The 16,492-nt window shown below is 39.3% G+C and overlaps 1 protein-coding gene across 1 annotated transcript; it reads left to right on the plus strand.

Annotated features, from left to right (window-relative positions):
* The first annotated feature begins 880 nt into the window (after positions 1-880).
* Positions 881-15,265, plus strand: brd2b (bromodomain containing 2b). The gene is made up of 12 exons (XM_042489963.1): positions 881-992; positions 4,591-4,879; positions 5,106-5,243; positions 6,896-7,040; positions 7,354-7,514; positions 8,273-8,770; positions 9,015-9,143; positions 9,285-9,530; positions 10,291-10,544; positions 10,678-10,994; positions 13,271-13,405; positions 13,574-15,265. Exons 1-12 carry the CDS (start codon positions 961-963, stop codon positions 13,702-13,704), a joined length of 2,475 nt encoding a protein of 824 aa, XP_042345897.1. The 5' UTR covers positions 881-960; the 3' UTR covers positions 13,705-15,265.
* The last annotated feature ends 1,227 nt before the right edge of the window (positions 15,266-16,492 follow it).

Consider the following 16,492-nt stretch of genomic DNA (forward strand, 5'->3'; position numbering starts at 1 on the left):
TATTCTCATAAATGCAAAATAAACCTAACTTTTTCTGAAAAGTAGTAGGCGTAAGTTTAGTTTTTATTTTTATTTCAGTTTTTCTAAAAGTTAATAGTTTTAATTTTTAGTTTAGTTTTGTTTAAACTAATATCTTTGCACCAGACTATGACCACACTTTTTATTCTTTGTCAAAGGATCTTAGTTGATAGCCAATCCCAGCATTAATCAATTTGAAAATGACTGATTGCAGCTCAAGCTGGATATAAAATGTTAAGGCTAAAATGCTTTCGGGGTTTATGGTGGCAGCTTGTGGAAATATGTTTTAAACGTACAATTTCAGTTTCAGAAGCAGATATCAGATAAATTTTAGGTAGTTTCTGGGTTGAAAAAGATCATATATGTCTCCCAGGATCACATAAAAGCATGCTCAGCCCAAAAACTGCCTAAAGATATATTTCATATAACTATAACGACAAATAACTAGTCAGTCTTGTGTCCATGAAAATACATTTACCACTAATGCAATCCGGAGTAGGTTTTAGGGTATAAGTAGATGAGACCTGCATCAGCAACCAGATAGCGACACAAACACATAATAACATCATTCCCTGCGGCCATAAAGACGTTCATCTGTAAAAGCAAAGTCGTAATTTTATCTACTTTCTCGTCAAAATCTAAAAACTGAATACAATTCAGCTGCCATTGTTTTCAAACATGACAGAACAACATGTACCATCAGGGAGCTGCTGGGCGTGCGCTCTGTTTGACTGACGTCTGATTTCAGCCAATGAGAGCACAGAATTACCAAGCATGTGACAGGAAACACGCGACACTGCCACGTGGTGGGTTTATATAGGGTCAAACGGAAACGACGAGGCGCCATTTCGCTGCAGAGCTGCGTAGTGGTGTTTCGGTGGAAGTACAGCGACAACAGTGGTGGAAAGAATAGGATTGTAACAACACTCCGCCTTCAGCCCGATGGAAGCGGCCGTCAACCCGCATCACGACAGGTAGAGTCAGCGGGCATTTTTATCGACAGCTACAAAAACGGAGGTGGTTTATTCAGCAATGCAGTGCGCGTGAAGGTGGACGAACGTTAAAATTCAAAATAGGAGGTTAGCTACGTTACCGTAGTTACCGTTAGCCTCTTGATAACAACGCTAGCTTGTCGGGGAATTGATTCAGCGTCAGCTAGCTTTTCCAGCAGACTATCTCTGCATTATTGTATTAAAGTTTACAAAATTACAGCCAAATTTGTGGACTCTTTACGTGATGCCGTTTCGTTTGGCTCCCCTCCGTTGAGCTGGCACAGTGAGGGCTAATGACAGCTGCAGCCCCGCCGGCTGGTTCCCCACCGGCTTTCTGTCTGTCAGCTCATTCATCGCTCAGGCACCCTGCTAGCGCTAATCTCACAGCTTATGTGGCTATCATATAACATAATTACTACTTAATACCCTGTCCAGTACGCTTATCAAGCACAATATGTGCTAATAAGAAATGTAGCAGCCCCTTGATCAAACGCTTTGTCAGGCATTGTTGCAGTCCGGTTGCGCTAGCTGTTAGCCTTCAGCTTCACAGTTACTGTGTCAGTGATCAAACGTCGTAATGCTGTGGCGAAATGACTGGGGTTGACTGACAGGTTGGCTATTTGTTCTTCTCTACAGCAGCACCGTTAAATAAAGATTTCATGTTTTTGTCGTTTTTGACAGAAAATCGCAGTCCGTCATTCGTGTCTGTCATTGTGAGGCAGTGTTTACAAACAGTGAGGGCGGGGCGTCCGAACCACGCGATAACCAGCTGCTGGATTGTGAAGCACAGAGACTGACTTTTCTTTATTTCATAAAGGAAAAATATGCTTTGGCTCTATTGTGCGAGTTAGTCACATGCAGCTGTACAAGTGTATGCCTGTTTTTTTTTAAATAACAAAAGATCAGAAATTAAATAAACTATAGAATTTCTTTAGCTCCCAAATACCACGGTTATGCTCATGTGACATGACTACATTTTATTTATTTATTCTTTTAAGTTAATGACTTTTTGTTATTTAATTAACATGATCCAAAAATCCATAACTTTATATAGTACAACGCAGTGTTTGTTTTTTATTTTTCTCAAAAAGTATTATTAGTGTATTATTGAAATGTTTACAAGGGATGGCATGCATTTTGTGTGTGTGTGTGTGTTTGTGTGTGTTTTAAATATAATCAATTATTGCTGTGTGTGTGTGTGTAAAAAAAGAAGACAACTGAGATAATCTAAATTCCCATGACTCAACAGAAGACAATGCAGTGTTTGTTTTTCTTTTTTATCAAACTATTCATACTCTCAGTCCTGTTTAAGGCACATTTGTGAGCTCTGTGGCTCACAAGTAAAGAATTATAAATATAATGTTTTGTGATTAAGTCTAATGTATACTTAGTTAATGCATTTAAACAGAGACGTTTTCTGTGGAGTTAACACAGGTTACATCTGTGTCTAATTATTTCTCTTTTGCTTTGTATTTAATTCATCCTACATTTTTATTTATTAGACACAGGTGCACCGATTTAAAAAATAAATAAATAAATAACATAAAATACGTAGCACAAATAATAAAAAAGAAAGGGCAAATGAGATGAAGGCGAAAAAATATTTATATATTTTGTACTGCTGGTGCATAATTACATTGATCAATATCAAAGCCATTTACAATAAAAAGAAATCACAAAACATTTAACATAATTTACAATTTAAAAAAAAAAAAAAAAAAGATTTGTAGTTGTAGTTGTATTTCCTGATAAATATTCTAAGATCTTAGATAAGTGGTGCTCAAATTTGTTTGACTGGAAGTTGGTACACAATGGCTCATGTTTTCCTAAATGCGGTTCAGCTGTGCTTTGTGTTGCTGGGTTTCTGATTGATGTAGAAAATGAGCTCACAGGCTTTGCAATGGTTTGTGTGTCAGTGGGGCATGTGTGTGTCCTGGACTCTGGGTTGAGATTTAACTTCTTCTAAATCTGGTTCATGTGCTCTGCTTAGAGGGAAGTGAAAAGGGGATGATGGGGTTTGTTGTGACATGATGGCCTCATCTGACTACATGGACTGAGAGACTTTTAATGTCGTTAAAGAATATGGTCCACATAGTTGTTTTGATCAACAGCCAAGACTGAAGAGTCAATCTGAGTTCTGTAAAGTCTTTCTTTTCTTGTGCTTAAATCTTTAAATTCCTGCTGTGAAATTTGCTCTTTGTATTTTAACCTATGTTAAACCTATGTTATACTTAATTCTATGTAGTAACTATAAGAGTAGTGGGCAGCTGCAGTGCACAAGGACAAACTCAAACTTTGAAATCACAGTAACTCAGTCAAGGGCATTGACAGGAATAAACATTTATTATTTTGGAGAGGAGGGAAAAGCAGAGCAGAGCTGAAATTGAACTCAAGGTGTCCATGATTATTAGGACCTGTTTTTTTAAGCAAAGTATTTGTATGGTTATTACTTATTTACGTTTTTATTTATATTTATAAAATATAATTATTTATATGTATGACATTTCCTTCCAATAGATAGTCATTTTGAAAGCACAAAAAAGGTCAGGTTGTTGGCTGTGCAGTTAGTATTTTTGTTGTGCTGCACCCTTTTGCATCCTTGCAGTTTACAAAAAATGTTCTTCTTTCTTTCTTTTTCTTTTTTTTAAGAAAAGTGGCTGTAAAATTCACTGTTTAGAATAACATCTCATTCAGCAATGATCAGTCAAGTAATGACAAAGATGTTAGCACACTAGTTAAAGCTTATTTTGATTTAATTTGGAATTTCAACACAATTTTAGCACAACAACTCAAATGAGAACCCTGGCATAAACAATCCCAGAGAATACTGTAGGACTTAAACCGAAGACACTTATTTCCAAAGCGGAAACAGCAGACAATACATAATTGCAAACAAATTACAGTATTAAGCTGTATTTCAAATATTTCTGGCATGGAGTTAATGGTAAATTTGGTTTTCTGTGATTTATAATATATTTCTTCAGTTTCCTGTATTTATGTGGTGCCAGTGGTAATAAGTTATATAGATAATGGGGTCTTATCACCCAGCCTTGTTTGTTTTTTAGCTGGTGAGGCGATGGCGGTTCCCATGACTGTGCTAAAAGTAGCAGCCTATTGATAGAATCCCAGTTTCCTAGATGACGGTTCACTGACTGGGAGGCCAGAGCCGTAGTTTCGCTGGTCAGGGGTTATGTGAATGAATCATGTATAGGCTGCACTTTTTGACATTAGCAGATTTTCCGTGAGTCCTTGCACTCATGGGAGTGGGGAGCAGATCGGTGAATCGATGGCTGCATCAATAAGGGGAGCAAAGGTCACACAGCAGCACAACTTAAAAGTGCAGTTTCATTCACTAGCAGGCAGCTCTCTTTCTCTCTGTGGACCTTGTGTGTCTTTGTAGAGAAAGAAAATTGCTCACTTTTTTTATCAGTCTTTTATCCTACAGCGTAAAGAAGTGAAATGCTGCTTGCACTTTCATTCTCACCACTTGTATTTGAGTTGGCTTTTCTGCAGCTCCTCTCATTCATTTTGCAAAAAAAAACCCTAATCTTTTTTTCTGATCCTCTTTCCTCTCCCCCAGCTCTCTGGTCGGGTTGTCCAGTGGCGGGATGGACCAACACAGTAGTTCGGGCAAACGCATCCGCAAGCCCTCCCTGTTATACGAGGACTTTGAGAGCCCGTCTCTGCCACACACGATGCCCCAGGGTCCTCCTGTCCCACCACAGCCCCCAACAAAGGATCCCAGCCGGCCGGGCCGCATGACCAACCAGCTGCAGTACCTCCAGAGGACCCTGATGAAGTTGCTGTGGAGACATCACTTTGCCTGGCCTTTCCACGAGCCTGTGGATGCCTACAGGCTTAACCTACCAGTGAGTGTCAGCAAAGACACTTTCACTTTCTACTTTCACTTTAATGTTTTATTTATGTTTCTGCAACTCACTGAGGTGTCTCAGCTCAGATGTGAAAGAAAATCCCCCCTCCCCCCCCTCCCCCGGATTCTGCAAAATGTTGTTAATTTGTTATTTTCAACATGCTGCACAAATAATAGAATTCCCATGTGTTTCACTTCTCTTCTGTCTTTCTTCCCTTTTTCAGGATTACCATAAAATTATCAAACAACCCATGGACATGGGGACCATCAAAAAGCGCCTGGAGAACAACTTCTACCGCAGCGCAAGTGAGTGCATACAGGACTTCAACACAATGTTCACCAACTGCTACATCTACAACAAGGTAGGTTAAAAGGTAAAAAACAGATCTTTATCCATCGTGTTTTTGTCCTTTTTTTCTTACTCTCTTACTCCTCCCTTAATGAAATGGCACCACTTTAATGCTTACATATTTAATATCAGTTGGAACTCACTCACAGGGACAACAGGGTGTCCAGACCAAAAACGATAACTGTATTGATGTAAGTATCCACACAGTAATGTTCTGTAAACAGTGGTGCCAAGCATGCATTGTGCTCTCCATTGGCGTCGGCAGCTTAATGATAACAAAACACTTACCACTGAGCTCTCTCTGTATTCTTAAAAGTCAATTAAAGACCTATCGTTTTAGTCTGGCTTTTTTATTTGGAGTATTATTTGAGTCTCACTTTTTAATCATTGGATTTTAAGTTATTTCATCCCTGTTGTTTACTCTATTTTATCTCCATATTTTCTTTTTATTCTTTAGACTTCTAATAAGCATTTTTTGTGAGTTTGTTTTGTTTTGTTTGCTTGTAAATATATTACTGTCTTATTGTAATTTTCTAGTCTTGCAAAATCTACGTATAATTGTTTATGATAGTCTTTAAATTGTGCCTGTGTTATTGCACTGAACTCAAATTGTAACCGTCGTGCTATATAAATAAAGTTAAGTCGATATTCTCAGGGGAAGCCTGTTTGTATTCCATTGCCTTCTTCTTGATAGTGTCTTTATGTAGATTGTTTGATCTTTCAAATGGGTATATTTGTTTTTATACCCTTAATAATGGATCTCTCTACAATGTCACCTGCCATTTTGAACTTGATGAACTGTAAATTTGGATGGCTTTTGATTGGCTGTCAGTGTTTCTATCAATCATCAAACAGCTCTGAAAGTGATCCAAATGACAATTTGCCACTGCCATTTTAGTTGTGGTGTGGCTGCAGCCATCCACTTGAGTTAGAACAATTAAAAAAAAAAAAAAATGTATCTTGGTGTGGAAGTCCCTTAATACAGCTAGCTTATCTTAACTTTAGTTTTTATTGATGATCCAGGCTCAGGTGCAGTACCAGGAGTTTTCTGAATGTTTTGAGAAAGAGCAGCTTTGTATCTTGCCGTTATTTCCCACAAAGGCAAGGTCATCCAACACTGCAAAAACGAAAATTGTCTGGGATGCTAGCCTGTTTAAAAACAGCACATGTGCTCACCTGCGTGTACTTAATGTGTGCAGCAGCAGCAAGTGTCAGGCAAGAGGGAAAATGAAAATGTCAAGTTGACAAGGAAATAAATGACTAACTGCTGAGAGGATTTAGTGTAGACCTTTTTTTTAAAAATTCTTTTAAGTCTTTGCAATGGATGTAGAAGAGAAAAATCCCCCAAAAACATTGATTCTGATTTAGTGTGACACCAAAGTTCATTTTCACTGTCAGTTTCATCCATTAATCATTATTTTGATTTTTGTTATTCATTTCTGTAATAAAATACCAGAAACAATGACAAACCTCTGAGGAAGCTGCAAGCTAATTGTGTCAAGCAGGGTTTGGTTTTTAATTTATGGATTATCACTTAGCTCATGAATTAATCAGCTAATCATTAAAACAGTGAAATGTGTGGGTTTTTTTTTTGTTTTTTGGGTTTTTTTTTACTGTTATGGCTTCTTTGCGGTGTGCTAATGTGTTGATTGTTTTCTTGGCCAGCCGACAGACGATGTTGTGCTGATGGCGCAGTCCTTAGAGAAGATCTTTCTCCAAAAGGTGGCCCAGATGCCCCAGGAAGAAGTTGAGCTGCCTCCTCCTGCTCCTCGAAGCAAGAACAGCAGAGGGAGAGGTCGCAAATCTAACTGTGAGTTTGTGACAAAGAATTGTTTCAGAATTTCAAGTAAGTTGTTTCTGTCATTTTCATTGTCACTGCTAGAATCCCAAGAAACTTTTTCGTATGATTTGCCGTCTCATACACAGCTAGGCAGTTATACCAGATATCTTTTTGTTGTGAATATGTATCATGTAAAAGAAGCTTTCGTGATGGAGCCTCATAAAAAGACTAATGCGTCTCCCGTGATGACAGGCTTCCTTAAAACTATTCAGACATAACTTTAGTCATCTGTGATTCTGTAGCTGAGTTGTTTTGCTAAAGCTGAATATTTATCCCTCACCAGCGAGGGCTCAGCAGGTGCCGGCGGTGTCGCAGTCAGCCTACTCTCCTTCTTCCTCTGACACTGGGGACTCCATGCTGGCCAACTCTCCCCAGACTGTGCTTACCAAAAGCCTGCCTCCAGCCAACATCATGGGTCTGCCCCCCACACAGCCCACAACCAAGGTACAAAAAAATACAAAAAAACACTATACTCATAATGGTTATTAGTAGGGATGTGCATGATTAGTCTACTAGTTGATTAAATGTTGCTACCCTAGTCAGTTAAACTTATTGTTAACATTATTTTATAATATTGTGTTCACACAGTAGGTTTGAAGCAGTATACCAGTTTGAAGATATACTGTGATATAAAAATTGACGGTTATCATACTGTGTATGATACTGTGTTTTACACATAATTGCATTATTTAAAAAATGTTTTAAGTTTCAATTATAGCAATTGAAAGTTTGTTCAACCACAAAAAAAAAACTTTTTGTGTAGAGTCATGAATGGGGTCATCATGATTGTTAATAATAAGAATTCTGTAATACCATGATATAATGAAACCTTTTTTCTGAGACAGTTATCGTATTGTGAAAATCTCACATGCTGCAACCCCATAACACAGTAATAATACTTTTTGACAATCAGGTGCTTTCCTAGAGCTTAATTTAAAAACAAATTAGTCATAAAAACATCCCTACTATCTCTACAGTGGTTGTCTATTGCTACGTTTGTAACAGTTAATGACAAACAAGACCAATAAGTGAGGGATTAGTGTATCCAATGAATGTTTTCTACAATACCACAAATGTCAGGGATGGGATGCTCTATGCCTTTTAGAAACTTCAGCATTTTTGTTGCAAGAAAATTGAATTCAAAGCATGATGAGGACTGGAAGGAAGCTACAGTATTTTTATCATGACCTCTTTATTTCTAGAAAAAAGGTGTAAAACGTAAGGCAGACACCACCACCCCCTCCACAATGGGCTTGACTGTGGGCATGTCAGGAGCAACGCACATGGTGGGCCTGGGCAAAGGCGGCCACGGGGGCCAAGTCCACGACACCTCCATGCACACCATCTCCTCCATGGGCGGCATGAGCTTAGACACCCCACCCGGGATGGGCCTGGTGAGGAGCCCTGGAGGTCCCGTCCTGCTGCAGCCGATGATGGCCGGCAGTGGACGCAGGGTGGGCAGCGGACGCCCCATTAAACCCCCCAAGAAGGACTTGCCTGATTCTGTCCAGGCTCAGCCCTCGAGGAAGGGCAAACTCAGCCCTCAGCTGAGGTACTGCAGCGGGCTGCTGAAGGACATGTTGTCAAAGAAACACGCTGCGTATGCTTGGCCGTTCTACACACCTGTAGATGCAGCTGCACTGGCACTTCATGACTATCATGACATCATCAAGTGTCCCATGGACCTCAGCACCATCAAGGTGAATTCTTGTGTGCTCTATAACTGGAAACAGTAAGAGACAATTAGAATAGTTTATTGTAGATGCTTTATTGTTAGAATGTCCTTTTATAATTTTAATGCAATTTGATGATCAAAATCTGTAACATATTAAAAAAATAATAAAGTTAATAAGAAATGTATGAAAACACTGATGTAATATTGGGAAAAATGTCCTTCAAGTCCGGTTCCAGCTCTAAAATTGTTGTTTTCTAACTCTTCATCAGAGGAAGATGGACTGTCGTGAGTACAGGGATGCTCAGCAGTTTGCCAGCGATGTCAGACTCATGTTCTCTAACTGCTACAAGTACAACCCACCTGACCATGATGTCGTGGGCATGGCACGCAAGCTGCAGGTGAGCATAGCTGTCTAATTCTACTTTAAAAGTAATCAGACTGAAATGGAAGTGCAGCAGACTGTGAAGAAACACTTCTCTTTGACAGTTAATTATTAGTTACTTACGCTTTCATCTGACCTTTTTTTTTTCATGCCACAGGACGTGTTTGAGTTCCGCTTTGCAAAGATGCCAGACGAACCACATATGGATCACACAGCCATGTCAATGAGTGGACATCCGACATCCTCGTCCTCCTCTTCTTCCTCCTCCTCGTCCTCATCTTCCTCCACCTCCGAGAGTGAGCCCAGCAGCGAGAGCGAAGAGAGTGAGAGCAGTCCCAACTCAGACAGCGAGGAAGAGCGAGCACATCGCTTGGCTGAGTTACAGGACCAGGTGTGCACACAAGTAAGTCTTCCTGAACTATTTATTTATCCAGGACTCTTCATTAAAGGTCCAGTGTGCAGGATTTAATGGCTTTTAGCAGTTAGATCGCCTAACTAAAATTTCTCTTGTGCACCAAGTGTGTCAGAAAACTACGGTGGCCAACGCAAAAATGCCAATGGCCTTAATCTAGAGACAGTTTTTTATTTGTCCATTTTGGGCTACTGTAGGAATGACATGAGGTCATTGTTTGCTTGACTCTGTTGAAATATACATATAACTAGAGCATTCATTCTTAAAGCTAAGGCTTCTTTACCGTCATCCTGTCATGAAATTGTTACCGCACATGCCGTGCAAATGTGGTTTTTCCCGTAATTATGCCAGTTGTGCCCCATAATGACTGTGGGAGATTGCTGTTTGCATGATCCTGTATATGTATCGATCTAAATGAAAACTATAATAGCTAAAACATTCATTCCTCTTGTAGCAGAAAGCCAAGGTTTCTGTCCTCTGTCATCATGTTATCACCTCATGTTACCTCACCTTACATGGGTGCTAATGTAGTATTTTGCCAGAGGCTGCAGAAGATAATTTTTTGCATAACCTAGTTTGCATAACCTTACATATCCTTTCAGCTTACAGATTTTAAGGACATGAAAGAAAGAACATCCCAATAAGCAAAAATACACCCAAAATCCTACATATTGGACCTTTTCGACAAGCCTCATGTAAATTAAAGCAGTTTTCACAATGCTAATATTTTTAAATTCATTTCTCTGAATAGCTCCGAGCCATGCACGAGCAGCTGGCTGCCCTCTCTCAAGGCCCCATCATCAAGCCCAAGAAGAAGAAAGAGAAGAAGGACAAAAAGGAGAAGAAGAAAAAGAAGAAGCTGGAGAAGAGAAGTCGAGCTGTCAGGAGCAGGGCTGGCTCTGAGGAATGGAAAATGCCCGGCAAGATCCTAAAAACAAAGTCTGCCAGAGCAGGTGGCTCCCAGCCCAAGAAGGGCCAGGGAAAAAAGAGCAACAAGAACAGCAAGTTAGTATTAAAATGATTGCCCAAAACACCAAATTACTATCAATAAACAGTAAAACAAATACTTCTACAATGTGAATAAGTTGATAATAATAGGTTTTTGTCCTGACTGTAGTACTTCCTCTTCATTCCTCAGGGCCACAAAGAAGCCGTTCTACACCCCACCGCCAACCTCCATGCTGCCGCACTACGACTCTGAGGAAGAGGAGGAGATCGTGCCCATGTCATACGATGAAAAGCGGCAGCTGAGCCTTGACATCAACAAGCTGCCAGGGGAGAAGCTGGGTCGTGTGGTCCACATCATTCAGTCCAGGGAGCCTTCGCTGAGGGACACCAACCCCGAGGAGATCGAGATCGACTTTGAGACACTCAAGCCATCGACACTGAAAGAGCTGGAGCGCTACGTCATGACCTGTCTGAGGAAGAAGCCCCGCAAGCCGTACGGTGAACAAGGTAAGGAAATGTTCACCAAGCAAAGTCAGCAAATTAATAATGTCTTATATGTAGCTTTGCACTTACCCATGATGCAGCTGTCTCTTCAAGGCCTGCTTTTTGGAGCACGTAACTTGGGTGCAGACTTCTGCAGCTAAAATTTAGTTTTCTGTGACTGGTCAGCTACATTGTTGCGAGCTAAAGTTCAAAGCTAAGTACTGCATACTGCCTCTAAGTACTACCAACTATGAGGCATTAGGATTATTTTTTATGTTTATATTTTTTATACTTGCATTACATGTCACATCACTGTAAGTATGCCAATGTTAGCTTAAAGGCTCATTTTCCACACAGGGCTCTGTCATATACCAGTATTGACAATAGCTGTGATATTTAAAACTGAAATATTGATATCATATATCAAGAATACTCATATGATAATATCGTTTAAACAATCCAGCGCCTCTTAAAAAAATCATTTTGTTTTTTGTTTTTTTTGTATGCGTTTGTACAGATTTGGTGACAGACTCTCTGCAGTCCCCTACACGTATTTTCATTTGCCAAAAAAGACAAAACCCTCTATAAAGTTAAAGATGACCTAACCTAAGGGCGTTATTATTATTATTTTCTTTTTTTTCCAAATTTTCTGTAGAAATCCTGATAATATTGTTATCATTAACTCTTTTTGCTACAATAATCATGTCTTGAAAATCGGATACCATGCCAGCCCTTTTTTTCAGCAGTTGTTCTTTGGCCAGGGGTTAAATTTAGACAGTTACATGAAAAGGACAAGAGACACAATCGGACAGACAGAAAGGTATGTAAATGAGAACAGACGAAACAAACCTGCAATGACTTGGTGCAATGGCAGGTCTGGTTGCTTTTGTAGTTAAATGCAAAGAAACAGTACTCCTGATATTAAGGATTCAGATTTACAAAAGAACCAAAAATGTAACCGTAGTGTTACACCAAGTTGACAGACATGAAACATTGTTTTCTCAGCCATTTAATGCACTTGACTTTTGCACTATACCCACATCTTTTATTCATCTCTCCTCTCCATGTGTCTCAGTGACTGAAGGGCTCGTTTTCCTCCAGAGTAAACGCTGCTGGATAAGCTTCAGGTCAATACAGTCATGTGTGAAGTTTATGAATTTTGCAGTGAAGTTACTGTGTGTCAGTGTGTCAACACAGTGCTCGATGCATGAAGCATTTAAACAATGACATGTCAACAGTTTGTGTAACGTTGGTCACGTTATGAAAAAAAGTTCCACCTAAATGACTACTAGCTACATTTATACTAAAGTACAGAGTTTATTAAATCCTTCAAACTACCAGCTGTATTATGGTGATACATTTGATGGACCACATTTTTTGCAACAGCTTGAGGAAGATCCAAGTCTGCTATTTAGGAAGCCAAACCGCAGAATGAAGCTGCAGATCGTTTGGTCTCACATGTTACATTTAAGTCAAGTCAAGTCAATTTTATTTATAAAGTCCATTATCACAAAACATGCTCTGCCTCAGAGGGCTTTACAGCATACGACATCCCTCTGCCCTTAGACTCTTATATCGCCCAAGAAAAACTCCCGAAAAAAACCATTAGTCCCCTGAAACCGTGGACTAATGGTTCTTTATCATTCTTACATTCTCTATCAGTGAGTTAACTCAAAACTGTTGATAAAGTGACATATTTATGGGTGATTTATATTCAGTGGTTACAGTAATACTACAGAACAAGTAATGCACTTATATCCTAATATTTTTACTCTTTGTGATTCTCTGTTGGTATTGTTTTGATTTTTTTAAGTAATTATTAGCACTTTTGTCGTTTTAACTGCATACTTTTCTAATACAGGACGAGGCTGTTTAGTAGAGAGGGAAGGCTCTGTGATTATAGCTTGTTATTATAGCGTTCAGGTCTTTACTGTGCCCTTTTCCTTCAGGTTTCTATATACCTTGAATAATATAGATTTAATAATAATCTAAACTTAAAAGTTACAGTTTAATTTAGTTTTTCCACATAAGTGAATGAAAGAGATTTGGTATACTATATATTTTTTATCAGCTTTTTTTACACCCCTTAAAATCAAGAATACGATTCTCCATGAAGCTTTGGTGTTGGTCGTGACCCCCGGGTTTAAATTACCTCCAGACTTTCTCCAGAAACCCCTGATGTTCCAAAACCACTCTGCTCCCAAAAACGCTTTCAAAACAGCCGCTCATTTACACCAATGAAAGGTCACTGCATCTCTGTGAGCACCTCAGGTCTGTAACAACTTTGGCAATCCATTCAGGTGCAGCAGGAAAGAAAGGCGGCGCTGGCAAGTCTAAAGAGGAGCTGACTCTGGAGAAGAGGAGGGAGCTGGAGAGGAGGCTGCAGGACGTCAGCGGGCAGCTCAATTCTGTCAAGAAACCTACGAAACCTAAAGGTGAGCCCACACATCTGCATGTGCACGCCTTCTCATGCACGTCACATAAACCTGTGATTCGGCTTTTTAGATTCTGCTTTTTCTTTGTTATTGTTTGTCTTTCATGAAATATTTCACAGAGTTGTATTTATAGTTTTAACTGACTCTTACTTATTGTTCTGTCCTCAGTGGAGAAGCCCAGCGCTGTCGAGACTCACACGCAGCCCTCGCGCCTCAGCGGCAGCAGCTCCAGCTCCGACTCATCTTCCTCTTCCTCGTCCTCCTCATCCTCAGACACCAGTGATTCAGACTCTGGTTGAGATCCTTTAGCACTGGCTTAGTGAGAAAACACTAATAACTCAGGGACTTGGGCTGGCCCCGGACAAAACACCCCCTGAAACAGAAGTGGGCAGAGATATTAGATACCACGGCGATTAAAAAAAAAAAAAAAAAAACACTCCTAAAATGTTTTGAATGTGGCACTGGGGGATGTGAGACGACGTCTCTGTGGATAATCGTAGAACCCAAACACTAAATGCCTTGGTTTCCCCCTCCTCCCCTTTGTAAATACTTGTACAAATTTATGTTTCTTTTATAAAGAAGAATTTTATGGTGATCCCCCAAAGAGGGAAGCGGAGTAATAAGAAAAGGAAAGACGGGCCTTACTCCAAAATCTGCTTCGGCTGGCCTTGAGCTGTGCCCTCGGCGGCGAGGGAATGGAAGTGTTTATTTATTTACTTCACCTGCATTTCCTCAGACATTACTGGAAGTTGAACCAGCAACCTTTTTGGTCACAAGCCTTGCTTTTCTAACATCTGGCCTTCTGCCACGCTTTTAGATCGACCCCTAGATTGTTCCTAGAATATTTGGGAAAAAAACAATATTGTTAAGGAGCTCTTAGATTCCTTCTCATGTTCACAGGTTAGCAGATCTCTGGTGTCTGCTGTTTTCAGGTCAAAGTATGAAGTCAGTTCTAGTTTAAGTTCTGGATCATTCCATTTTTACGCACATTGTTCTTACAGTTAAATCTCAGACATTGAGCTGTCTGTTTTACAGCATGTAGTTATTGTTTTTTTAAAAACAAAGTGGGTTCATAGTACAGTATAGAAATTGCTTAACATACTGTAATTACAAAGTTTGCAATTGAAGTAACATTCAGTTTGTATTGATTTTAATGGCTGCACTATTCTCCTAAAAGTCCACCAGCCACTTTAAGACAGTCCAGTCTTATAAATGTGACACTAATCGAAGTACATGTTTAGTAGTTTTGAAATCAGCTCTTTGCTGTTCGACTCAATATTTCTCTTCATTACATCAAACTGTAACTGAAGTCTGTTTCATAGAGCTGCTGAATGTTCTCACATGGTGGTGCAGGTTTTCTGATGTCCACATTAATCTCCTGAACATGTGAAGTATTGCGTTACTGTTTCTTAGAGACATCTGTAGCACTTAGAAACTCCGTGAAGGTTTCTTTAAAAAGTCTTTCGGCACTTACTGGAACAAATGTTGACTGAATAACGCTGCAACTTTCCCACAACAAGACAAGAAAGTCCTCCTAGCTCCATGCATAGTTGAAGCTGTTGTTGAATGTTCAGTGAAAGAATATATGCTTGTATATACTTAAACTGTATTTGCTGTTGCACAAACTATTGTATTTCTGCTGTTTAGTCTTTCTTTTCTTTTCAGTTTTCTTGTTTCTTTTCTTCTTTTTTTTTTTTTTTTTTTTTACACATTGTTAAATTCTCATTCCAGTTAACTGTCATAGTTGTTTCCTAAAGAGCGTTCACATGAACATCGCTGGCTCCGGTCAAGCAGGTTGTTGCCTCTCAGAAGCATAACTTTCATTTGAAAAGTGTGTTTATTAAAATATTCTCTTCTGTAGAAAGACTTTGAGTTTGTCTGGCTGTCTCAAAGCAGTTAGATTGGATATCTCAAACTTTGGATATCAGTTAATCTGCAATTTGACAGTTGTGATAGTTAATTGTTTACTATTTTATAAAGCAAAAAATGTAATACATTCTGCTGCTTTACAAAAAAATATGATTCAATCTTTTGAAACCTTGATTGATAGTTTTTCTTGTGCTGTGTTAAGATTCCTTTCACAAGAATTTAAGACCTCTGAAACATGATTTTAAAAATTGGTAAAAAGGCAATGAGCCGCTTGGTAAGAAATGTCCTGCAAATGCAAAACTAAATTAGTAAAAGCTGATAAAAAGAGAGAGAACAAATTACTAGAAAATTTACCAAAACAATGTATTTATTAGTTATATTATTTAAGCATTTATTTTGCTATTTTCATGTCATTTCCTTTCAGGAAATTTTCTTGTTACTTCTAAATGTCATGCAAACGTTTTTGGGTCATTGCTTATACAGTTGCATCGGAGGAGGTGCCATTCTGAAAATAAGGAAAAGAGTCCTTATCACTGTCTTATCACTTACTGCTGTAATGTATATTGTTTAAAAGATTTTGTCTCCCCGACCTTCATCAGGTATATGTACGTGTGTGTGGTCAGAAGTAGTACTAGTAGTATTAGTAAGTATTTCAGCAGCAGGGTCAGATTATGAGACAGTGGGCCCCTGGGTACGGGTGGGCCAAAGGTCCAACCATCTCTCCTACAGAGGAGCAAGACAGATTTTGAAATGGCTTTGCCTCTTTTATGTTGTTTTGCATGTGCTTGTAGTTGTTATGCATCTTTTTTTTGGGGGCCTTTTTTGATTGATAGGACAACTGAAGATCTACAGGGGAAAGCTGGAGCGAGAGGGAGGACGACGTGCAACAAAGGGCCGTGAGTTTGAATTGAATCTGGGCCGCTGCAAATGCTTCTAACCTACATGTAGCGCACAGCAGGTGAGTTAGAGGTCATCCTCTTGTTATGCGTCTTTTTTTTTTTTTTTTTTTTGTGTCTCTCTGTTTGGGGTCTTCAAGGTAATTATGTCTTTTTTGGTCCTTTGGTGTCTATTTACGTTTTTTTCCCCCCTTGTTGCCGTTCCTTTGTATGTTTTTGTGGTCATTTTGTGTCTCTTTGTGGTCATTTTGAGTCTTTTCCTGATTAGTACATGTTGATTTGAATGACAGTTTGCAGTGAAGGCCAGGTCCGTTAGTTTCCC

The sequence above is a fragment of the Plectropomus leopardus genome, chromosome 7 (genome assembly GCF_008729295.1).
Source record: "Plectropomus leopardus isolate mb chromosome 7, YSFRI_Pleo_2.0, whole genome shotgun sequence".
In the NCBI taxonomy this organism is placed as follows: Eukaryota; Metazoa; Chordata; class Actinopteri; order Perciformes; family Serranidae; genus Plectropomus; species Plectropomus leopardus.

Bases quoted from the DNA above. Each gene is read 5' to 3' on its own strand.
- brd2b (XM_042489963.1), top strand. From the start codon at position 961: ATGGAAGCGGCCGTCAACCCGCATCACGACAG. The intron at 9,531-10,290 runs GTAAGTCTTCCT...TTCTCTGAATAG, and splicing joins AGGACCAGGTGTGCACACAA to CTCCGAGCCATGCACGAGCA. The intron at 10,545-10,677 runs GTTAGTATTAAA...TTCATTCCTCAG, and splicing joins AAGAGCAACAAGAACAGCAA to GGCCACAAAGAAGCCGTTCT.